Below are 25,470 nucleotides of genomic sequence, written 5' to 3' on the forward strand. Positions count from 1 at the left end.
TGTGCCAACTGCAGGGCCCAAGCAGCCCATGCCCTGAGAGGTCCCCAGCAAGGGGCAAACAGTTGGGTGGACATTGACCCCTCTGGCTGAAACGTCCAGCCCTGGATTCCACTTTGGGGTGGCACCAAGTATCACGGTGCCTCGTGGATTTGAGTTCCAGAAAATGATGACCCCAACATCCCCCAGCTCCTTCCTTAATGCCTTAAGGACCAGCCATCCACGAACTAATGCCACCCATTTTAGAAAAATCGCTCTACACTTCCCAGCCCCTATCTCCCTCGAAATAATGAGTCGTATACGTTTAATGCCCGCTGTGTAGTTTGATTGTGCCAAAGTTACCTCCCTGAGCTCTGGAGGAGGGGAAGCCTTATTCTTAGCCTTCTGGGATCTGCAGATAAAATCACACTTCTCCCTTTCTGACCTAAGAGACTTGAATCATTCTCTGGTTTTGTCTTTGTCCTGTGGGGGCTGCCTGCACCTCCTCGGTGGTCATTCCCCTCACTCCCATGCTTGCTGTTGGGGGTCACCATCTGTAACAGAGACCACCTTCCAGGCTGTGCCCACTTCTCCAGGCTGGGCTCTTTCTGGTCGCCGCAGCAACTCTGGGCCAGGGTCCTCCCTGGGCTCAAGAGATGACAGCCTCCCCGGGCAGTTTGTTCCGCTCCTCCCCAGCCTTGCACTGCACTGGGAGCCATCTGTCCCTCTTCCACCCACCAAGGCGACCTCTGAGAGCGTTCATTACCCATAAAGTTTAGAGTCATCTGCAAACAGGAGATTTCATTGGACATTTCTTCTCTGAGATCATTTGTAACAACTTTAAATAAGGCCAGACCTGGCCCCCACCCAACACATGCAACCAGATCTCGCTGCCCAATGAAACGTCCTTCCCCTCAGCATCCGTGCAGAATGGCTTGGCCTTCCAGGGGCCTTTGGGTAGAACTCCATCAGAGGCTGCTGGAAAGTCTGGACAGGTGGGATCCTCTAGCTCCTCTCAGAGCACACACATCCTTCTCTGCACAGGGAGGGTGGGAGATAATCCTTCACCTCCGCATTCTCAGGCGTTTGGGATGTGCCCAGGACGGTGCCAAGCATGGTTTCTGCGTTAGCGTGTTTTTTCTCCGTTACCTTCAGGCTGAAGGAGGCAGGGCAGGCAGTGCCGAAGCCAGCATGGTGCCCAGAACCCCGCACCAGGTGGAAATTGTTTAACTATATTCCCATGACTGGAAAATTCTGGTAATTGTGTAATAACAACAGCGGCAGCACTCCGCAATTACCCAGGGTTTTTCATCTTCAGACCACTTTACCCACATTAACTAATTAAGTCTCCCAGCCTCCCTCCAAAGCAGGGAAGGGCTGCGGCCCTGACTCCCGCTGGGACGTGTGCTCACTTAATGAGGGCAGCCATTGGAAGGGGCTGTAGGGGCTCCACTCATGGGGCCCTCCAGGCCTCCTGCTGGTCACCTGGCCCTGCCCAGTGCTGGTGAGGAAGCAAAAAGGTTTTCTGTGTGTCCTTCCTGCATGGAACCACAGAGGGAACTCCCGAACCCAGCACGTGATACAGGGCCTGGCCCTGCCTAGTCCAAGGGCACCAGGGCCCCCGTTTGTGTTCTGACTCCCTCCCTTCCCTCGCTTTTTGCTTCTTTAACTGATTGACTTAAGGGCCTGGATCTGCCCCCCAGGTGCTGTGAGCTCAGCTCCAGGTCTCGTTCCTTGCGGCTGTTCCCCCAACTCCCTCGAACACCCCCACAGAGCGTGTCCTGACTACTGCCTGGCTCCGTTGTGGAGACAGGGACATCTGCATCCTTGGTCCCACCTGAGGAGCTCCAAGACCAGTGCAGGAGTCTTCCAGCCCCATCCTAGTTCCCACCAGGTCCCTGCACCTACATGGCCCAGCCAGGACCCACTCTTGCTCTGGTGCAGACACTGACTAGGATGCCACCACCCAGGGAACTGGGGACAGAGCATGCAGCCCTGCCGGGAAATCCCTCGGCGTCCTGCAGAGCCCAGGGGGCAGAGGGTCGTGTGAAGATAGTGGCTTCAAGCTCAGGGCTGGGGCTGAATCTCAGTGACCTCAAATGCACTTGCCTCTCTGTGAGGAGGGTAACACCAGTATCCACATCGGTTAAGGACAAAACATATGTGAAGCTTGAGTGTGAGGCACAGGACACAGCTGACACTGGGAAAGTGATCTTCGAAGGTAGAAGTGCCCTCTGGGAGATGCGTGCTAAGGGGGCAGGCCTACTGTGGCCCAGGAAGCAGCCAGAACACGGCCACACCCACATGTGGCAGAACAGGACACCTGCTGCTTCCACTGGGGCCCAGGAGGACCCTATTCCCTTCCATGGCAGGACAGAGGAAGCTAAGAGGAAGGCAGTGGAATCCAGCATCCAGCAGATCCCAGGAGACCTGAGCTGTGGGTGCCTGCCCACCCTGGCCCTTCTCGGGGAGTATAGTTCCTTCTAGCCTCAGGCCTCAGCTCCAGGGAGTCTACCCCAATGAGCCCACCTCATGCCTTTATCCAGAGCAGAGAGGACAGGCACCCCACGCAGCTGCCTGGGGCAGCCAGAACGTGGGTAAGAGGATTTTTCTCTGCCTTGCAGCCTCGTGGCACCACAGCCCTGAGCCACCTGCTATCATCATTTATTCATCCCCTAATAAATCCCACCCTTCCTCCGGCCTGCTTTGCACGCCTGCTTCACGGGCTCCTGCCCTCATTGGTTATTAAGCACCCAGGTACGGGGGAGGCCGTCCCCCTGAAGATTGGGCTGATGGGGCATGTGGAATCTGCATAAATGGCGCTAATATGACAAATGCAATAATAGACTGGGCTTGTGGCGCAAACCATGCTGATTTACTCGCTCGCCCCCCTCCCCCTTCCTCCCCTGCTGGTGCGCACAGGCCCGTCCCCCGCGCCCCCTGCGGCAGGTGGGAGGTGTGTGCCACTATTACATGCTATTAGGACTTTCTGGGTAATGTATACATTGTCAGTATCTCACAGGCCTCTCTCCTTCATTTTTCATGAGAACTGGCACGAGATTAATGGCTGAGCCCCAGAAGAAACGGAACGCCACGCCACTCTGATTTATTGACCACTTAGTGTTGATGAAGCTGCAAACAAGAGTCAAACAGATGTTGCAGCTGCATTTTTCCTTATCAAAACCAACAGCTTTTTGCATTTTTAACCACTCCTTGTGTTGCCGGCCTGCTTACTCCAGGGAAAGGGGTGCCGGCTCTGGGCTTCCTCCCACCCAGCAGAGGTGGAGGAGTCAGGGCCCAGTTGCGGGGCCCCAGCCGGCACCCTGTTACCCAGCATCCACCCAGAAATGGCCAAGAGAAGGATGTCAGTTTCCCAGGGCTCTGGGTGCCTGGAGCTCCCTGGGCAGGTCTGTGATGAGAAGCTCCCACCGCAGCCTCAGCCGTCCCTGGAGCAGGCTCCACTTGCAGGCAGCGTAGGGCTCAGCTTCCCTCTGATACAGGACTGCCCCCCCACCCCACCCCACACCAGAGTCAGAGTCCTGGACACCCACTTAGCAAGCAGTGTCGGTGGCCTGGTAGGAGAATGGCCTTGATACAAGGTCAAGGCCATTTGTATTCATCTCCCTGGCTCCAAAGAGTGGACACTAAGCTCAGCAAGAGCAGGTGCTGGCCTGAGGGGGAGCACCCATTCACCCACCTTACACCATATGCCTCCCCTCAGAAACCAGGAGCTGTGGGCAGATCATTCAGGGTTTGAATCAGAATCTTTGAGAGCTCGGGAGAGCTTGGTACCCACCCATGGCTTGAACTTCCCACATCACTTTGCAGCACCTTTCTTGGTCTGTCTCCCTCTCTCTTTCTCCACCCCTTCTTCCTTCCTTCTTTTCTTTCCCTCCTGCCCCAGGCCTGGCCTGAGGTCCATCCTCCAAGGGCTGGGGGCTCTGCTGGGGAAGCTGGTGCCCCCGGGCTGGTGGGAAGCGATGGGTAAGAACACCTGCCCAGCCCTCCTTCCCTGCGCTCTCCCAGGCTGCTGTGCCCAGGTTCCCCAGGCAGGGGAGTATAAAGCCAGAGCTTTTGCAGCAGGAGCTGCTGTGTATTAATCCAGACCACAGGAGCTGCCGTTTGGGCCCCTGCGGGCCCCCTTTGTTGTCCACCTCAGTCATGAACTCCTGCATAATCACTGCCAGCCTCATGGAGCTGGTGAGGCTTTCTTGTTCAAAGCAGTTTCACTTCCTCAAATCCTCATCACCTGTCATTAAGATTAAACGAAGCTAGCAGTCTGACCTACTACGCTCTCCTCACCTCCTGCCCACCTCTCCCCCACCTTCAGGCACTCAGGCCAGGCCAAGGATGGGGGGCAGTGGGAGAGGGGGCACCTGAAGCCCAATTTCCCCAGAGACTCTGGGGACTGGCAAGGACCCCTCTCTCCCAGTAGCTCTGAAAGTTGTTTCCTTTGGCTTTGAATTCTATCAGAGGTTCCCAAAGTATGTTCCAGAACACTAGGAGGGTCACGAGAGGTGCTCACATTTATAGTCAAATAGCCTTGGAGAGGCCTGCCCACTGCAGTGCCACAGAGGGGTCCTCCTATACACAGCACCGTCAAGGCTCTGACAAGTCCTGCACTAAAGAGCCTGTCTAACAAGTGTTTCCTGCAGAACATTCTTAATCCCGCCTGTGCCTTTGAAGTTAAGGTCCTCAGTTTATTCTCTGTACTCCCATTGTCCCTGTGGTTTAGGTGAAAGGTACCATCTGGAAAAAGCATCTAAGAGACTGACTTTGACTTGGGCTCCTGGGAGATGCCCTTTCACCACCTTCAGCCTGAGTCCTCTGCCCTGCAGAGTCCTGGCAGTCTGGAACTAGGTAATCAGCAAATCTAAAACTCAGACTTTCAGATTAAAGAAGAGAGAGAAGTGCACCTATATTGAGGGACAAGCTGAGCCTCCTGCACTGGTGTGGGCCCCGCAGGTGCCACTCAACCCATGCCTGGGGCAGCCTCTAATAATCCCATCCCTCCTTCTGACAGTCCCTCTGGAAGACACACCAGGGTTTCTCCAGGGTTGGTCCTGAGACACTGAGTCACCAAGGAGGAAACAGTTACCCGCGCAGCAGTTCCCCAGCAAGGACCAGCCGCCTGGGACGGGAGCACCTGCTGCGTATCCGCCCTGCCTTGGGTTGGGGAGCCAGCCATGAGCAAGAAAGGCCTGGCCATCCAGACCTCACGTTTATGGCTGGGCACACAGGCCAAAACCCAAGTAGTTACTGAACAGGAACTGAGAGATGAGTCCTAGGCAGGGAGTGGAGAGGCTCACCGCACGGGAGGGCCGGGAGCCAGGTGGCTCAATGAGGTTTCCATGAGACCTGGGACTGATGCTGAAGGCTGAAGATTAGGGAAATAGGGTGGTGGGAACCCGGGCAGTGGGGGGGAGCACCAGGCCAGGAGCGGCTGGCGACAAGCACAGATGGCCGTGCCTACAACCACAGCAGGCACATGGGCTCTAGTTTGAGTGCCAGGAGCCCTCGCCAGAGTAGCCCAATCGCAGCTGCTGGTGTTTGAAGTGTGGACTGGGAGGAAGGGCTTCGATCCCATGTCCATAGGAAGCAGGTGGAGGCTTGGACTCGGTGGTGGCAGGTATGTGGGCCAAATGGGCAAGTCAGATTCATGGGAAGAAAAACCTGGCAAGACTTGGCGGTGGACTAGATGGAAGGAGGGACAGAATAAGAAAGTATGGCTCCCAGGTTCTAGCCTTGGGCAGCTAGGGGACACAGGTGCCTCTCACTGTTGAGTGCAGCCCCAGGTGGGCCAGGTGTAGTGGCTGTAGTCAGGGGTTGTGCTCAGCCCGGAAGCCCTGGGTCTTTTGAGGCCTCCACGGGGAGCTGTTGAAAGGCAGTCGGACAAGTGCTGGAAAGGGAAATTCGGGAGTCCTCAGAGTCTACTGGATGAGGTCCCCAAAGACAGAGAAGGGGAGAGAGCCCCACAGAGGAAGGGCATGCACACGGGCAGGGGAGGAACCAGGGCAGGCCGGGCAGCCAGTGGCTAAAGTGAGTTTTAAGGGGGTAACTGCCTCTGGAAGTTCCACTCTGGTCGTCCTCTCAGGAGTAGTATCAGGGCTCTGGCTTGGCTCAGTGGCAGTTGGGGGCGAGCACAGCAGGGCTTCAGTCCGCCCAGATGGCATCCAGACCTTTCTGAGGCCCTGCCCTGGCCCCTGCAGGCATAGCAGGCGCGCTACTTCCATTTATAGATGAGAAGCTGGAGGCACCAAGAGGGAGGGTGGGATTCCCTAGTCCATGCCTGTTTCCAGAAGATTCTGGAACTTCTCTGAGACTTTTCTTATCCTTGGCTTCCCCTACCACCAGCATGGCCACAGCCCACCCATGAGGCTCCCTTCCCACAGCCTCAGACACCGACCAGGCTTCCAGGACACGTGGGACTCACTTCCAAAGGCCATGCCCACATTGGGGGGACAGCCTCTAGCATCACTGTGGAAATTCCACAGCCCAGGGAGGCACCTGACAACAAGCTCTCATACCTTCGCCCAACCCACACGGCCTGCTCTGGACCAAAAACCCCAGAGAAACAGGAGAGTGGCCCCGGCAAGGCCAAGGCAACCTGGTTTTCAGTTGTCCAGAATCAGGAATCAAGAGGACTGGTGGGAAGTACCCCCCTCCTGTGACCCTCAGAGGCAGACCCCACCACCCCCACCATCCCCACACACATCTGTCCAGCTGGCCAGCCCAGCTGGTTCACCAGAGCCCATCTTGCTTCTGGCGGCAGGGACCCTGACATTATTGTGAACACTCCATGAGACTGATACATTAGGACTCCAAGGCTAACATATTTTTCTGCCAAAAACACCCAATAAAATGTACAACTAATGAATAAAATCACAACATTGCCAAGAAGCGATGTATCCCCCAAATTTCAAAAAATACTTCCATCAGTCTGTGTCTTAAAGCCAGCCCCATGCCAGGAGGTTGTTACTTAACATGCAACTCCAGAGTTCCAGGGGCAGGAACTCCAGCTGGGGGATGGAGGCCCCACAGCTGCTCCCGCATCTCCTGATCCCAACCCAGTCCTCAAGGCCCTCCAGGGACTAGGACTTCCTGCTAATTGTGTCAAAACAACCAAAGACAGGCAAGACCCTGGGTAGAACTCTGGGAACGGACCTGTGTGTCAGGCACATGCCTTGAGCTGAGACGCTCTATAATCCCTAACTCAGTAGTTACCAAAGTAGTGTCTGCTGACCATGGACCTGGAAAGCCCTGAAAGGCAGTGTTGATATGCCCTGGGGCATTTTGGGGGGATAGGAGTGGGACTTCAGACCCAGACAAGACTAAGAACCAGCCTTACATCTTAGCCTCCCCCTGAAAGTTCCATGTTCCCAAAGGCTTCCCTGCCCTTAGTAGACAGAGACAACCAAAAACAGATGTCAGTGGAACATAAGTGTGGGGAGGATGAGGACAAGAGGCCACAGTTCGGCCTAATTCAAATCTACAAATATGAAGTGAGCTCCAGTTATGACCAGACAATGTTCTATCTCCAGGGCACCATCCCTGAGGTTGATGTAATGCAGTAGATGTGCAGACAATTACTACACAAAACCAGCGGGGCACCTGTAGCACAGTGGTTACAGCGCCAGCCACATGCACTGAGGGAGCTGGGTTGGAGCCCAGCCCGGGCCTGCTAAACAACAATAACAACTGCAACAAAACATAGCTGGGCATTGTGGCAAGCACCTGTAGTCCCAGCTACTTGGGAGGCTGAGGCAAGAGAATCTCTTAAGCCCAAGAGTTGGAGGTTGCTGTGAACTGTGACACCATAGCACTCTACCAAGGGCAACATAATGAGACTCTGTCTGAAAAAAAGAAAAAGACACAAAACTGATTGCCATCCTGCTACAGCAGAGGGAGAGAGGGTAAGGTATCAGGGAAGGTTTCCTGGAGGAGGAGGTCCTGGTGCCTTTCCTCAAAGAACAGGGGAAGCTGGTTATATAGAGGGAGGCCAGGCCCTGCAGGCGGACAGTGGAGTTTCTTGACAGGAGCCTCTTGATGCTAGGGCAGGAGGAGCTGTAGGTATGGGAGTTTGGTTCATGGAGAGTGACAGCCTTTGCTCCACAGGCCTCTTCCTGCATGTCCCAGGAGCCCAGGCTGCATGCTCAGCAGGGCTGTGGGGCAGGAGGCTGCAGCCCTTTCATCTCCTAGGCTACTGACAACCTGACTCCCTCCTACAGGGCCAGGCTCCTGCTCTAGGGGCCGGATCAGAGAAGGCCCTGCAGCCCTTTGATCCTTACTCATCTTGCTCAGCAGCTGTACTGCCACCGCTGGGTGCAGGCTCAGGCAGGCGCACCCTGCCCAGACGCAGCATGGAAAGGCCAGTGCACCGGTCAGGGGGAAGAACACGGGTCAGGGACTCGGTGAATCACCCACTCTCCTCAGTCACCCCATCCGTGTCACAGACACAGCAGACCTCCCCAGCCCACAGACTGCTCAGGGCATGTTGCCAGATGAAGCAAAATGGGAGATGGCAAAGAACTTGGGGGAAGCAAAAGGAGGCCACCAGAGGTCCCAGCAGGACCAGAGTCTGGAATCAGAATCCCCGAGGCCCAGGCTCTGCCCCAGCAAGCCGCAACTTTGTTGAGCAGCCATGCCCTGGTCCGAGCAGAGGGTGCCCTGCCCTGCCCCGGCCAGCCTGCCTCCCCAGCTAGCAGGGGCCCCAAATGAGATAATGGCTGGAAAGTGCTTTGAAAAGAATAAAGTGCTGCACCGATGTCAGGGATTATCATTATTATTAAGGAGCATGATTACCGCAGTCCAGAAAAGCTGCCATTAACAAGAAGGCTCCTGTTCGTGTTGATTTAATTTCCTGGTTAACTGAGCGTTGGCAAGAAAAAAACCGTGTTTCAACCCTTATTGAAAATCTTTTTAAATTATGCCAGTCTACTTCCTTACACCAGGCATGGTGTAGTCTTGAGTCTTTTTTTTATTAATGGTGTGATTGATTCATATATTCATTTACAACTCTTTCTCTGACCACATCCAAAAAAAAAAGCTTCAGATTGAGCTGCCTCCGGCCTGGGGTCCTGCCCATGCCGGGTACTGGGACTTGTGGTTGAACATCAGGTGGAAAACACCGAGGGGACAGGCCTGGGGAAGAGGCACAGGAGGGGGCGCCCCCAGGGCTCTTTTCATAGGCTCATGTCATGTTTCCTTAGAACAATGTAAAGAGAAAATGGTTCAAGAAATACCTTCTAAGGGGATAAGCCTAGTTTTTCTGGGTTTATCCAGATGCATCTTTAAAGTGGCAGGATTGTTTCGTAACAAAGTCATCAGGCCTGACCTGGCCACATAACAGACCTGCCTTCTGGGAGCCATGAGAAATCTCTGGAAGGCCCGGTGCCCATCACAGGATAGATGTTATCCCATGAAGGCCCCGCAGAATTTAGGTGTCAGGAAAGGGACGGAGGGAATTCTGAATGGAATCTGCTGGTCAGAGGCTAACTCCTTTAAATAAGACTACTTTGAGACAAACTGGGCCCTTGCGGTCTTTGGACCAGGAATGCTTCCATCCATTCTAAGCTCCAAAGGGGCTTCCTGGGAGGAGGTCCCAGGGATTCTGGATGTCAGCTGCTGCCTGGGCGATGCTTAGATGGAAAGTACTATATGGTGGGCTGTTTGTGTGGGGAGAAGACAATAGGCTGAAGGGTAGAGGGGTGCCAGCTCCTAGCAGCAGTGGACCTGAAGGCCTGGGACCTCTGTGTCCCCTTGGGAAGAGGAGGTGCCTGTGTCGGAGTGTCTGGCAAGCTGTGATAAGGAAATGCATGTCAGGCTTGAAGCAGGGAGCAAGTGCCCCAGGAGCCACTGTGAGTGTGAGTCGGGATGTGAGGCTGGAGACACAGGTAGACCTCACGTCCATGGTCCTTAGTTACGCACATTTCAACTGATGTGCTTCTCAGATGGAGAGGATTCCCTCCAGGGGACGTTGGCCCACATGCAAAGACTTTTCCAGTTGTCTCAGCTGTAGGGGGAGGGGTTTAGCAATCTAGAGAGGGGAGGCTGCCCACACCCTGCCTGCCCAGCACCAGGCGGCCAGCAGCTGAGAGTCCTTGGCTCCAGACGTCAGCAGCTCCAAGGCCCAGGAGGCCTAAAGTGGGGACTCAGTCTCTGCCTATACCTGCTGGAGGTCTGGGCGCCCCGACTGTGGCGGGCGCTGTGCCACCCTCATGCTGCCAGTCCCTGTGCTCTCCCTACAGAACCCCGACATCGTCCTGGTGCACTACCTGAACGTGCCGGCCATCGAGGACTGTGGCAAGCCCTGCGGCCCCATCCTCTGCTCCATCAACACTGACAAGAAGGAGTGGGCAAAATGGACGAAGGAGGAGCTCATCGGGCAGCTGAAGCCCATGTGTGAGTAGCCTCAGCCGGCCGGGCGTCCACACTGGGGACCAGCTGGTGCCGTCCAGGCAGGCCCTGGATAGTCCTCCACGGCTGCAGGGACCCGACTGTGGAGCCCCATCTGGCTCAGATGATGGTAGCGCTGTGAACGTAATTCTTGGAATGTTCACACCCTTGGTGCCCCCACATGGGCCTTGTGAGCCCCCACTCAAGCAGGGCACAGAATATCAGGCCCATTTGACAGATGGGAAAAGTGAGGTTCAGAGACACAAGCAACATAAGCAAGGAGCAAAGCAGAGAGTGGGCCTGCGAATGTGTCTCCCGGGCCACAGACAGGCAGGGGACAGGCCAGGCAGGGAGAGGCTAGGGGACAAAGGAGGGGACAGCCAGAGCTGACCCTGATGCCAGCCTCAACCTGTCTGCACTGGCTCTGGGCTCAGCTACCGCCTGCTGGATACAGGGCCTGCCTCAGCTCACAGGCTGGGTGGCAAATGGATGATGGTAATTGAGCTGGATTTCATTTTGTCAGCAAAGTGATGCTTTCTGAAGCATCTGTCAGGTGCAAATCACTGAATGCAAAACACCCAGCGAGTCCTGGAAACTGGGGCGCAGCCAGTACCAGATTCCATGAGCCTCTCCTGCCCCTGGACAGCTGGGCTTAAGGAGAACAAACCAGGTCTGCCAGACACGAGAAGAGCATGGGGGCTGCCCAGTGCTGGACATAAGGCCCACAGGGTTCCAGAATATTGATCACTGAGGCTCAGGCCAAAAACCTGTCATCAGGGCAAAGAAGGCAGGTCGATGGGTTACTGGAACCAGTACTTCCTCAGAGAAGCAGCTGTTGGGTCACCATGTACAGGGAAGGAGCTAAAACATCCTTTCAGGGGAATTTGGGAACAGAGAGAGTATGAGAAGGGTCCTGTCCCTGGGGGAGTCCAAACTGAGGCCAGGGCACCTGCAAAGACTGGCTGACCTCAAGTCCCCTGAGTGCTCAGCTTCAGGGACTTGCCCCCAGCCTCAGGGTTGGGGAGGTCAGGAGGATGAAGGGCTCCCCATACAAAGGGAGGCCCCCCCAGGCAATAGCCCAGACTGTCCAGGGGCTGGACACAAAACTGAGAGTCCTCACACACCGTCCTCCTGAACCAAGTGCCCCGTGGGGAGGCTTAGGCCAGCCTGGCCTTGGCACTGTCAAACTAGGTGGCCCAGGGGCCTCCCAGAACCAGGCTACATGCAGTGGAGCCTCGATACTGCAGCTCTGGCTATGTCCCTCCTTGCGTAAGCCCTCCGTATGTCCCCACTCGACACACAAGCTACCGAGCCCAGCACACAGCCCTCTGCCTGCAGGGGCCCCCATCCCAGCCTCTGCCCTGTGAAGACTTGTGCCATGTCATCGTGGTTCACCTTCTGCGGTTTCCCCACTGCTCTGCCCTCGTCTGCTACCCCACCTCACCCTACAGCTCTCAGCCTGCATGTGGCCTCTTGGTGGCCCTCCGCACCCCTAGCAGGGACTTTGCAGCCCCAGTATCCAGACCTCCCCCAAACCCCACCAAGGAGCCATCAGCCTGAAGTCAGCCTCTCACCTTAACCAGAGGGGCTGCCCTGCCCCTCCTGCAGGGCACCTGGAAATGTGGGGACAGGAAAGCTAGCTCCCCATGGGTCTCTCCTATTCTCTGCACAGTGCTGGACAAAGGCTCCCCTCAGCCTCTTTCCAAGGCCAGGGGTCTGGGGCAAAGTCTCCAGGGGCCCTGCTGTCAGACCTGCCTGCCCCTGTCCTGGGTTTGCACTGGACATTGAGGGAGCCCTTCCCCCCACACCTGGCCTGATCACACTTTCTCTCCAGCAGAGCCTTGGCAGAGTAGCACGATGGTTCTACTCCTAGGGGGTACTGACGCAACCTACCCAGGGCAGGCGGGAAAGAGCTGGAGAGTCAGGCAAGGGGCCCTGGTCCTGGCTTTGTGGCCACCTCTGTAAAGTGAGAGATGAATCCAACAGACTCTGCACCAAGGCCACTGCATTCACCAGCTTGAGGGAGCTGCACCTAGCTCCTCGCCTCTGCAGACTAGGGCCTGAGGCTGCTACTTCTCCCTATTTCCTGGCAAGTGGACTCACCAAGTAGTTCAGGTTTGTCCTAGAGAAGCTGCCATGGGAGGGTGCACTTGGGGCTTGGTCAGTGCTTCCAGCAAGGGTCCAGAGAAAGATGCTTCCCTGGAAAGGTGGCCAGGATCCGGGTGCTTCTGCAGGACATCAGGCCCCTCCATGTTCACCATTAGAGAGAGGAGTCGATGCCCAACGCGCATCCTCGGTTGGAAGGAAGACATTCCTCCCTGGCCTTTCTGGGCCTCTGTTTCCTCTTAGGTTACTGTCAGATTCCACTGGCAAATTAGGCCCCATCCCTGGTGAAAAGTCCCATCCGCCCAGAGAGGAGGCCCCCACAAAAGTTCCAGAGACTGTGTTAGCCGAAAGGATACTCCCAAGGGAAGAGCAAGACGCCCTCCACAGCCAGAGGTCTCTGGCCTAGGCCTGCCCAAATTCCTCTCAACACACACAGACAGCCCTTCTGTCATCTCCATTTTCCATGACACCTTCCCCAGACAGGAGCCATGACCTCTAGGACAGGAATGCCACCTCCTGGCTGGGAGGGCTGGGAGGAGGGATTAGGCTCCTGAACGGGGGAGAGAAACCCAACCTGAGCGGGCCTCTGATGTGTGACTAGTAGGAACTGCGAACGCCTGCTCAAAAATCTGCAGTGCAGCAAGAAAATTATGTAAAATTTCAACAAACTCCCCATAAATCTAATAACGCTTGGCTCTGTGGGGTCTCAGGGGGCTGTGAGGGGGGAGCAGAGCAGCACACAATTACTGGGAGCGCGTGTGCTTGTGCCTGGCTCTGATTACAGAGGCACAGCCGGGAGCACGGTGCCCACAGAAGCTTAGATGCCGATCGGGCCTGGAACGCACGCAGAGCACCAGCTAACTGTGCTCAGGGTAAGCAGAGTGTGCTCAGAGCCAAGAAGGCATCAGAATCAGGCATGCTACCCAACACTGGAGCCAAACACATTAGCTTCATCACATTTTCACATAAATCACATTCCTTCAAAGACTTCACAGTTTGATTTCCTGATGTTTCCAAATTTCTCTGCCCTACAGCAGAGTTGTCAGTGGTTTAATCAAAATGTTGTGCTTATCGGTGGTGAAGGGGAACTCTGATCCGCAGCCTTCACCTCACCTGTTGTGAGATGAGAGGCTCATTGTTCTCATGCCTTGGGAAAGCTCACCAGCTGGGCTTATTCTCAGAGTCCCATCTTGATTCTTGTAATTTGTGCCCTTTGGTCAGAGGAGGCTTCCCTTCAACCTGCCATCTGAGGAGTGCTCCTCCAGATAAGAAAATGAACACAGAAATAAATGAAGACATCTGATAGGAATTCCCACTGTATTTCCAAAACTCCTTCTTGTCTCTTGTAATCTCTTCTGTAGCAGTTAGAATACAGGTCCTGCCTCTGTGACAAAAAGCAAAAACAGCAGCTTAAATGAAATAGAAGCTTATTTCTCTTTCACACAGCAGTTCAGGGTTGCTGTGGCAGCCCCACAGTGTCAGGGATCAGCCACTCAGCTTCCTGCCAGGTGGTTACCCTGCCCTTTCTAGCTTGTTGCCCTCTTTTGTGTAGGTCCCAGATGGCTGCTTCAGCTCCTGCCATTGCAACTGCATTCCAACCAGTTGGAAGGGGAGAAAAGCTTCTTCCCTTTATCGACAGGGTTGAAAAATTACACACATCTTTTCTACTCATATACCATTGGCCAGAATTAAGTCATGTGGGAACCCCTAGTTTCAAGGGAGTCTGGGAAGTGTATTTTTTTTGCTAAGGACTCATGCCCTAACATACTTTGGGGAATAAGGTTCTGCATGTGAGTCATTCAGGGCTGAGCAGAGCTGAGTTTGGCCTGGGGTGCCCCTGTAGGCTTCAGCTTTCTGGATCATGGTGCACAGAATTGCTCTTTTCAGCTCTAGGCCTGGGGATGATTATTTGGGCTTCTGTCTGGGGACTGGAGTTTATAGAACTCAAGTGAACATGATCTAAAGCTCAGTATTCCTCAGTCTGTAAATTCTGGAGTCTATCTCAATGCAACTGGTCTGAGAGAACACCAGCTTTGTACCCAGTAAACTCCCATCACATGAGCAGGGAGCTAGGTAGGGCTCCTCTCTTCCCACAGCAGCCGCTGAGAGGTGATTTTGAGTGGAATGGACTGATCTTCCAGGAAGTTTCCTGTGCCCCAGCACTGCCAGGATGGCAGGAAACTTGCTTAGTGATCTTTGGCTGCTCAGAACCACAGTGATTCTAGCCCCCCGCCTCAAACCTCCCACCTAGGCTCTAGCTGAGCCTACAGGGAGCCAGATGGAGCCAGTTCCCTTGGAGCCGATCCTCTACCTCTGAGCACCAGCCCCATTTCCTGGAAGCCTGGGCGAGGATGGGCAGGCTAGTCATTTCCCAGCTAGCAGTAGACGAGGTTGTACCATCCAGAGTGAGGGACAAAAGCAAGACTTGTAGGCTGCATTCAGAGTCCTTCCCCAAAGGGTGACCTTGCCCCATTATCTCCACCTGGAGGCTGCTCTCAGAGTGTCCTGGTCGTTGGCCAGAAATCCTACAGCCCTGACCAAGGCCTGGGCCTACATCAGATCTTGATGGCCCCAAAGGTCATGCTCTGCCAGCCGCCTCTGGGTGTGGTTACGCTCTGACTGCCTTCTCTGGAGTTCTTCTGTCCTCACAGAGTCCCGAGGCATCTGGGGCAAGTGTCAAGCACTGGTTGGGCAAAGCGGCAGCCAGCCTATGGAATCAGCACAGTGCCAAGCCTGCAGCCACCCCAATGTGTGCTCCCACACATATGAGCACAGCAGCCCTTGCCACACATGAATGTGGGTACACTTGTGAGCTCACAAGGGCAGGGGCGCTTACTTTTCCAGCACCTCTACCTATAATGATTTCTCCAAAGGCAAACTCACCTCCATGGTGGGAATGATTGTGGGTTGGGGAGGCCATAGTGAGTTAGGGTGGAAGCCATAGTGAGTTGGGGTAAGGGCCACAGTGAGTTGAGGGTGGACGCAGCAGTGAGTTAGGGTGGAGGCCGCAGTGGTTTGGGGGTGGAAGCCACAGCGAGTTGAGAGTGAGGGCCACAGTGTTGGGGTGAGGACCACACTGAGTTAGGGGTGGGGGTGGCAGTAAGTTACAGGTAGGGGCCACAGTGAGTTGAGGGTGGGGAGCAGCCGTGAGTTGTAGTGGGGGCCACAGGTGTTGGGGTGGGAGGAATAGGAGTTGGGGTGGAAGCCACAGGAGTTGAGGTGGGGGCAGCCCTGAGTTGGGGTGGGGGCCCTGGTGAGTGGAGATAGAGGCCACAGTGAGTTAGGGTAGCACCATGGTGAGTTGAGGGTGGAGACCATGGTGAATTAGAGATAGAGGCCACAGTGAGTTGGGGGTGTAAACCGTGGTGCATTGAGGGTGAAAGCCACAGTGAGTTGGATGGAGGCCCTGGTGAATTGGAGGAGGAGGCCGCACTGAGTTAGAGTGAGGCCATGGTGAGTCGGGCCAAGTGTGGGGTTTGAGTAGGCTGTCATTACTCATCTGTAGTCTGTTGGTGTGGCTGGGAGCCACGGTCTCGGCCCCTCACAGCTCTGAGAAATGGTCTTACTCTGTTCTCCATGCTCCTGCAAGCCCAGCATTGCAAGACCCTGCGAGTTCCAGGACCTAGAAGAGGCCAGGGTGGCTGAGCAGTGGCTGCAGTGGCAGAGGAATCCAACAGAGCAGGCTGATCAGCAGCCCCCTGCCTCCTAGGAGCCCTGACAGAAGCCCATGGAACCCCCAGGCCCAGAGCCCCCACCCCTGCCTGCACCTGCCCACCAGGCCCTGGCTGTTGCTAACACCCAAGCCTTGGCTTGTATTTTCTATGCATCTTTTGTTTTATTGTAATTTTTCAGACAAAGACCAAAGATCCAGTGAGGGGGGCTGTGTTTATTTGTTTTGCTTTTTTGCTTAGATTGTAATCCTGGTGATTATAGAGTATCAAGAAGTAAAATCAACACAGGCTTTCCTTTCCGCGGCCTCACTGAACCGGTTCCTGGTCCGATAGCGCCACCTGGTGGCCAGTGGCAGCAACCGGCTCCGAGAGGGGCGCTGCGGGGGAGGCGGACTTCCCCACAGTCCAGTGGGAACCCGCAGGCAGGGGGCACTGTCCCACCCCTGCCCTGCATGTGGCATCTGAGATGTGATGGGAGGCCTGTCAGGACCTGTCAGGGGACTGCTCTGTGATTTGGGGATGGGGGCGCTGGGGCTTGCTGCGGGGCTGGAACAAGCAGGAGAGGGCTCTGGGGAAAGGCCCCACCTTTGCCATCAGCTTATTCTGTCCTGCCCAGACACCACCTGGCTGGCAGTGGGAGGAGAGACTGGGAGCTCACCCCTGACTGGGGGATATGTGCCTAGTTCTCAGACAGAGCTTGTGCAGAAGGAGGGACAGCTAGCTGAAAAGTTGCAAGGACGTTCCCCCCATGGAGCTTTGGGTGTGGCATGGGGGGCTGGGGGTCATGTATCATGAGAAAGGGGTGGAGGATTTCTCTCTGGCCAGCAGTGTTTACTCAGAAGCATTTTTAAGGGTCTCTAACTCTGAGGTGAGACTGTCAGGATAGAATTGAGGACAAAAAATCAGGAGTGGGCTTGGCACCCACCCACCCTCCCTCCGGGCTGTCCTGTCCCTCGGGCTCAGGCAGATCCAGGCACCGTTGTGCCCAGAAGCCATAAAGCCTAGCAGTGCCTGAGCAGAGGCAGCAAAAGCAGCCAGAACACCAGGAGGGTGTTAGGGAGCAGAGCCCTAAGCCCTCCCCACGTATTCTGATCCATGGGTCTGGAATGTGCCAGAGGAATCTGAGGTTTTTCTCATGCTGGGGTCCCCAGGACCACACATTTTGAGGAACCCCAGCCTCAAGCAGCTTCCAGAAAAAGGCCTTCTAAGGAGCTCCGTGCTGGAGAGCAGGACCAACACCTTTCAGGTCTCTCGGAAGTCGCATCTGGGAGGGAAGGAGACAAACCTTGGAGGCGCTGCCAAGTTTTGACTGGACACTCTCCCAGAGGGTGGCAGTCCCCCACAACATGTATAGAGAATTGGGTTTGTGATTCCTGGGTGTCCTTCCATAGGCCCCCGGTTACACTTTCACCCTAGAGGCTGCCCTGGTTTGCAGCTGGGTCAGGGCCAGCACACCATGGGGTCTTGCCAGACATGTGCTGACATAAACTTGTGAGAAGTCACACCGGAGTCCCACCAAAGGAAGTAACTCTATGTTCCTGTAGCAGGCCCAGGGTCAGGGACAGCAGCTCTGTCCAAAACAGCAGAGGCCCTGCTCCCTGCCTGTGTCCACAGGACGGGAGTCAGGGATGGCAGGGACAGCATGGAAGGGGCTGGGGAGGACCTGCTGGCATGGGAGCAGCCAGCTGAGAGCATCCAGTGGGTATCACAATCCAGGGTCCTGTTGCAAATGTTCATTCCCCCCTCAGGCTACATCTTATGGAGCTCAGCCAGCCCCACCTAGGGCTGGAAGAGAAATACTCCTTTGGATTTCCTGCCTCTCCCTGCTCAGGGCCACTCCAGCACTGCTCACCCCCTGCTGTTACATGGGTCCCTGCTTTCATGGAGCCCTCTGTGTCGGTGCTGGGGAGGCGTCTGTGCTGCCTGGGTCTCAGTCCTCACTGCCACCCAGAGCTGATTCTGAGCCCTGCTCATCTCCAGGCAGTGGGTCTGTTAAATTTAGAATGTATTTCCAACAAGTAGATCTTCAGATTTGCAGCCTCTCTGAAAGTCAAAAGCTCTAGGCCACGCAGTTGGGAGCGGCCTCCCTCCAGACACCTGAAGGGCAGCCAAACAGAGAGTCCTAGGGCAGTCTCACCAGAGGTAAGAGCCTAGAGAGGCTGGACAGACAGCAGGTCACTCCCTCATCCCCGCCATCTCTGCCCCTGCCAGGGCCTGGGAGAATGGGATACCAGGGGCCACGTGGCTCCTGGATGTGGAGGTATGATCAAAGCTTCTTCCCTTCCTGCTAAATGCTTTTGTCATGTTTCTAGACAATCAGAAATCCTAGTATATCCCTGCTCCTATGGTGGGAAGAATTCCCAGCCTGGTAACGATGCCACTTATCCAATCAGGAGGATATTCTGAGAGCCTCCGGGCAGCTCTGACATGCCACATCTGGCCACTTTCTATGTCACTGAGCAGCTTGGAGCTGTCCAGTGAGGTCAAGTGCAGAGGCAAAGGGCATGCCGTCCCCCATGCTATGCATCTCCTGGCCTTGGAGTCACTGGCCAGCAGCAATTTGCTCCCTCCCTGCACCTCACCTCTGAGGCCCATCTGCCTGAAGGGAGATGGCCAGGTTAAGTTCTCAACACCCAGGCTTTCTGCTGGGCCCTCATCCTCTGCCTTTTCCCAGAGGATGTGTGACACTGGATCGAAGCCTGCACCTCCTAGTAAAATGGGGAACCTTGAAGCCCCACATCCCAGGCTCATCAGGAACACAGCAGATACACCCCACACCACACACACAAGCACCCACTCCATCCTGTCCCCGCTGAGCCTCTGCACTCCTTGAAATGAGATTTCTGCAAATTTTGTCCTCAGGACCAATAGGAGAATGAGAGTTGAGTGGTGAGATCGGGAAATTGAATAGTACGTGGGTGTCTGGATATGAGACGTTAAATCTAATGAAAATTTCATCCAGTTGAACCAAGAAATCAGAAGCAGGGCCTGTGCTCCTGTCAACAAGAATACGGTGAAAATTAGCCCAACCCAGCTGCCGTTTCCCACTGACCTTGTCGCCATGGAGACAGGCCTAGTGTCAACAACTTGGGGGGACCCAAAAGTCACTCCCAGTTGTCTTTACCACTGCCTGGACAAACGACGCAGCACCCTTTTCAGTTCCCAGGGTGACCTGGTTCTGTGAGTCAAATGGTCACTCTCGGTATGGATCCTTCTTGGGTGGTCGGTCCCTGGATGGGACGAAAGATGAACAGGCCAAGGAGAATGAAGGGACCTCCACAACCCTCTGGACAAGGACACTGCCACTTGTCCTTATCACTTGCTTACCACAGAACCAAGGAATCGCTCCCCCCTGCAAAGAAAGGCCAAATGTCAATTCCAGCAGGTGCTGCCTGTGGTGTTACCGTGGTGACCAACACTCCAGCCGGACTTACCCTGTCATCCTTCCAGAAATTACTGCCCTGCAGAGCAAAGGGGGGCACACAGCTGGCTCCCGCCCACTTCCCAAGGCCTTGGTGGGCCAAGGAGAGCTTCCAGACTTCCCCCTTCTGACTCTTTGTCCAAATCCTTTTCAGAGCAGAAAGCATCCTCTCACTCGGGGCTTTCCACCCTGGCCTGCTCAGATCTCCTATGCATGCTACCAAACCAGACTCTGAGGTGTGGTGTCCATTTATCTTTATGGGGGACAGTGACATGAGTGATGCGTAGCCAACTCAAGGGCATTGAGCTCAGAGGTCCGCCCTGCCCTTCAGGAAAGTTCCACTGGTAAATAGGCAGCCACATCAGGAAATGAAAGTTTGTGGCTTCCACAGACAACCAAAAGGAAGCTGTCCCTCAGCCCCCAAAGGCTGTCACTCAGTGGGTCCCCTCCACACCCCCGTCTCACTCCCAGTGACGGGAAATCCAAGCCAAGAGGCCCTGTCTTGGAGCCAATACTGCCCACGCAAACCCTGTGCTATCCAGAATGAAGCCCTTAATTGGGTTCTTTGTCTTTCATAGAAATTTCCCCTAAAAGCACCCCTGCCTAGGCACGCCAGCCTACCACGGTGAGGCCGGGACATACCTGCAGGAACCCGCAGTGCACAGGCCCAAACACTGAACTGCCATGGCCACCTCAGCCTCCCTGAGATGGTGGCCCTGGGCCCCCTGCCGCTCCTCTCTAGCTCACTCTGGATTTCCCACCAGCCGATGCCATCAGACCCTCCCCTTGGAGGCTGATGGGAGAGTTCCTTCTGCTCTGGCCTGGGGGCTTGGCCAGCTGAACGGCCACTCACTCGGGCTTGACTGCTCACCTGGCCTGGCCCCTAAGTGAGGAAAATTACAAGAGAAAAGAGCCAGGGACTTCAAATTCTCTGCCTCCTACTGATACCACAAACAAAGTGAGCCTGGTGCTGCTGCGACAGCCATCCAGCTCAGTTGGGCAGCACTGGTGCCAGCCCCAGATTCTGCTGCAGGAAATAGGCTCTCCTCACTGCGCAAGGCTGTGAACCTCCACCTCTTGAAGAGAGGGAAGCTTTCCTCCTCTGCCCACTGAGCGGATCAGCGTCCAGACTGCCTTCACTCCTCCAGAAGAAGCTGGGCCTGGGAGGCACGCAGGCAGGCAAGTCACTCGGTGAAAAGATGTTGAATCCGCAAGTCTTCCTCACCTCCACCTTATCTATCAGCTGTGTGACCTTGAGCACAGACATGACTTCTCTGAGTCTTAGATTTTACAGTAATCAAATGAGATAGAGTGCCTTAGAGGATCATTGGAAGGTAAAGGTGTAGCCTTTATACCAATAGTTCTCAAACTTGAGTGTATATTTGAACCCCCGTGAAGGGCTTATTAAGACAAGGATGCTGGACCCCATCTCCAGGGTTTCTGATTTAGTAGGTCTAGGTGGGGTTTGATCTGGGCTGTGCTGGGAAGAAGGGTGGGATTCTGGCAAGCCCCTGATGCCAGGGCCCCTTGAACTACACACACACACATACACACACACGTGCTGTGCACAGGACAGGGTGGTCTCTCAGGAGGTTGCGGGCCTTCAACCAAGGAGCCGGGGGAGGGGCGGGGAAGGCCTGAGCCCCCATGTACTAGTCTGCTCAGGCTGCCTGCTGCAGTTTGAATGTTTGTCCCCCCCAAAATCCAGGTCGAAATTTAATCCCCAATGCAACTGTGCTGGGAAGTTGGGCCTAATGGGCGGTGTCTAGGTCGTGAGGGCTCTACTCTAGTGAACAGATAACTGTCACCATACAAAGGGTTCCCGCAAATGGGTTCTCTTCCTTTGACCTTCCACCATGTGATGACAACAAGAAGGCCCTTGCCAGATGCCAGTACCTGGATCTTGGGCTTCCCAGCCTTTAGAACCACGAGCCCATTCATTTCTAAATTACCCCTCAGTGGTGTTCTGTTTCAGCAGCATGGAACAAACTAAGACTTTGCCATAACAGCTCTGCAGACTGGTGGCTCTAACAATAGCATTTTCTGTTCTAGAGGCTGGAAGCCCAAGATCGAAGTGACACTGAGGTTGGTGTCTGGTGAGGCTGCTCTTCCTGGCTTGCAGACGGCCACCTTCTCACTGTGTCCTCCTGTGGCCTTTTCTCGGTCCCCTCCGGTGTCTCTTCCTCTTCTTTTAAGGAGTCCAGCCCTGTTGTATTAGGACCCATGTGACCTCTTTTAAACTTTATGATCTCCTTAAAGTCCTGCCTCCAAATATAGTCCCTTTAGGGGTTAGGCTTTGACTCACGACTTTTGGGGGGCCCAATTCAGTTCATAATGGAAGAAAGTAGGGGCTCTGTCTGGACACAGGCTTAGCCTGCCTAGCCGAAGCTCCCCACTTCTTCCCAGGGGCCCGGGCTGCAACAGCCACAACCCATGAGGCCCTCGCTGGCGGCCTGCCCTGCATGGGGGTGAGCTCCCCACCCTCTCCCCCAGCCCTCTTCCAGATCTCAATTACTCTCTTCCCGGCGGTTGGCCGCCTCTTGGGTAAATTGTTCATCAGAAGATGCTCTCCAAAGCATGGCCCACATGCTGTTGTCATTGATTTCATTTTGATTATTCATATTAGTGGAAGCACCACTGCCTTCTGCAGGTTGCGATTAGGGTAAACATCTCCTACAGCTGCCCAGGTCCATGCTGGAGTGGGTCCTGGGATCCTGCGGCAGCCACCCCAGCTTTAGTTCAATGGAACAGTCCTCACCCACACTGCATTGCAGCCAGCCCCATCTGCGACAACGCAGTCCCCCGGCCTGTGGGTCCCAGGGCAGCTGCAGGAGGGCACCCTTTATGGAGTCCAGCACCCACTTCCCAGTGGCCAGTGTGGCCATCCCGGGGCCCCTGTCCTGTGGCTCCTCCCACCCCGCCCCTGCGCTTGTCTCTCTCCATTGCTTCCTCTGTCCCAGCCTTCCTGGGGACATGGATTCCTCTCCATCCCCTGAGTGGCCCTGGGACCACCGCTGGGCCTGGCAAGGCAGCCAACCATGCCGGGAACCAGGAGTCCAGTGCCCTGCACTGAGGGCAGATATGACCCAGAGCCACAGGGAGGTTACCTCTCTGGGAATGAATGCCTCTCTCTCATTCTGTGCCCCCTCCTTTTCACAACATGCCATGACCTTACACATTAGGGAAGGTCACACAACCCAGTGTACTATTCAGGAAGCTTCTCTTGTGCTGCTTTAGAAAGGGGGAGGGACCGCCAAAGGGGCCGCTGCTGGTGTCATTTACCCTCCTTTCAGAAAGCGCTTTTCTCCCTATAGAGATCTGCTTTCCCACTGATTCACTGCAAGGGGGAAGCAGAGCATGACATGCTGAAAGCCATCTTGATGGTATTTGATATTCAGTGCTAACAATTGGCCACCTCAGAGGAGGGGGCTTTTCCCCCACCCTATCCCCAACCCCTGAGGGGGAGGGGACGATCTGCATACTGCATGTGCCAAGACAGTAGGTGATTTGCATTAAGCATCCAGAAACTCTGCTTGCAATCTGTCACCCTTCACTGGGTTCTCATCGTGTAACCTTCACAACATAAGGCAGTGAATAAGAGACAGAGAAAGCCCTAGCCTCACCCCTCCCCCAAGGGGCAGGAAGAACAACCTGCCCCCAGTAGTAGTGGTCAGTAAACAGGGGCCCCTGACCAGAAATGCCAGGAGGTTCTGCCAGTCCAGGGATTCACAAGCCCCCAGCCCCAAGACCCAAGGACCTTGAATAGGGTGTGGCCAGGAGGCCAGAAGCCAGAGGTAGGACTGCTCTGAGAACAGTCTTCTACCCAACACAGCCAAGTTCACACTCAGTGGGGGTTTTCCTGGAGAACTTCTGGCCAGGCTTTGCAAGGGACATCTGCTCTGAGTCCCCACAGGTGGCAGTGCTGATGAGCTCTGCAGGTGTTTCTGCTCTCAAACCTGCAGTCCCTGCTGAGTTCAGGCTCAGGACAGAGCTGAGGGTTCCCCATTCTAATGGCATTAAAAAAAAAAAAACCTGGTGCCTCCCCAGACCAATGACATCAGAATCTCCAAGCTGAAGCCTGGGCAAAGCCAGGGTAGGGGACAGACAGCTGGCACCGGCCATTGCATGTGCAGTGGTGCAGAGGGCAGTCCCAAACCCTGCCCTGTGGCCCCCGGAGGGTGACACGGGCTGTCGCCTCCTCTCCCTGAGCCTCTGTTTTCTCATCTGCAGAATGAGTTTGGAAAGGTCCTCAGCCAAAGAGGGCCCTGGGCAAGAGACAGGACAGCAAGCCTGCCCCCACCAGGTCGCTTCTGCTGTTCTCTGCCTTTCACGTTGGATTTCTGGGCTTATTTGAGAAAAGAGCTTTGTAACCATGATGAGGTTTAAAAATGTCTGGCCTGGGGTTTCCCTTGCTGGGGACGAGGTGAGCAGGGAGAACCATAAACCCAAATCAGCGAGAATAAAGTTCTTCTGGGGCTGCCAGAGAGTCCTCCAGGGAGCCCAAGCCAGCAGCTCAGCTGTGCCCTATCCATTTCCTCTGGATGACTCATCAGAATCTGGGTCTTTCTGGGGACAGGTGAAGGTCCAGAAGGCTGGGCCTCATCAGAGAGGAGCAAAGGGCTGGAAAGTGAGCAAACACCAGGGCCAGGTGGGCAGCTGTCACCAAGAAGGAAACCAGCTCCCTACAAGTGTCCTGGCCAAATCCCAACCCTCACATATGGGTCCTTTTCTTTGAAAGACATGAGATGTGGCTCCCCCCAGCCTTCCAGGGTTGAGCTATCTAGGGTTTTCACAGCAAGAGGCTTCCTGCTTCCTTTCCTAAGCTTGGCCCCATAAGGTCACCCAAGCCCCAGGGCAGGACCAGCCTTGCCTGAGTTTTGTCTCAGTCATCACCATCATCACCAGTAACAGTTAAAACAACAGGCACTCTTTGTTGGGCACACACAAAGTGCCAGGCTTGTAAATGGTATTTCCTCCTGGATAACCAGTGAGGCAGGAACTGTTATTATACTCCCATTTTGACAGTGAGAAAACTGAGGCTCAGGCAGGCTGAGTGACTTGCCCGAATCTGCACAGCAAGATCAAAACCTAGACAGGTCTGAGACCGACCCAGCTCCCCTAGTGACTGCATTTTGGACCCTTCAGAGCTAGGGCAGGAGCTGCGAGGGTCAGCATGGAGTCCACATGTTAGAATCTGTGGCCAAATGAGGAAGGAAATTGCTCTTGTATTAGTAAAACCGCGGGCAATGGCTTCAGCCAAGGGCTGCAGCCTCATTGCCTCCAGAGCCCAGCCCCACGGGAGCCCAGCCACACTGGAGCTGGGCCACATGCTGGGCTCAGGGCTCCGCCCCTCTTAGCCAGGTCCACTCCAGCTGAGGATGGGGAATACCAGAGAGCTGACATGAGACTCAGCCCCTACATTCAGCTGGGCAGAGCAGTGTAGACGTGAGCCCCCACCCTGTCCGGCAGCAGTAGAGCTTACCCACTCTGGGTTCAGCACCCCAACTCCAGGGACTGCAACAGTATAGGGGGTGGCAGGCAGCACTGGGCACTGAGGCACCCACTGTCTGGGCCATACAGGCCCTTGGGCTGCGTTCCCTTTGAGGCTGAGAAGTCTGGTGAGGGCAGGAGCTGAAGCTCTCCCCTCCAGGGGGGACCTCCTCCCCTGCAGAGAGCCTGGTCCTTTTTACTCCCTAAACCCACCAACCTCCATCCTCTGAGTGTCAAGAGGTGCTTGCAGCCTGGGGAGGTCCCTCAGCCTCCCATGGAAGCTCCTACCCACCGTCTGGTGCACTCAGACTTTCGGAAAACAAAAGCAAAACTCAAGGCAGGGAAGACAGGAAGGGAGGAAGAGGCCTGAACTCCCCATGACTCCAGCTCCAGCAGGGGCAGGTGCAGCTT

At 55.2% G+C, this 25,470-nt stretch overlaps 1 protein-coding gene across 10 annotated transcripts in view; it reads left to right on the plus strand.

Moving 5' to 3' along the window:
* The window catches only part of LOC128574629 (calmodulin-binding transcription activator 1), a 759,325-nt gene that overhangs the window by 647,482 nt on the left and 86,373 nt on the right, over positions 1-25,470 (plus strand). For 9 of the 10 annotated variants that reach the window (XM_053575459.1, XM_053575460.1, XM_053575461.1 and 6 more), the window contains one exon: positions 10,224-10,377. The exons of the other annotated variant lie outside the window; for it this stretch is intronic. In XM_053575459.1, coding sequence (XP_053431434.1) covers positions 10,224-10,377 — 154 coding nt within the window. The remainder of the gene's footprint in view (positions 1-10,223; positions 10,378-25,470) is intronic. 10 annotated transcript variants of the gene reach the window in all.

The sequence above is a fragment of the Nycticebus coucang genome, chromosome 22, assembly GCF_027406575.1.
Source record: "Nycticebus coucang isolate mNycCou1 chromosome 22, mNycCou1.pri, whole genome shotgun sequence".
In the NCBI taxonomy this organism is placed as follows: Eukaryota; Metazoa; Chordata; class Mammalia; order Primates; family Lorisidae; genus Nycticebus; species Nycticebus coucang.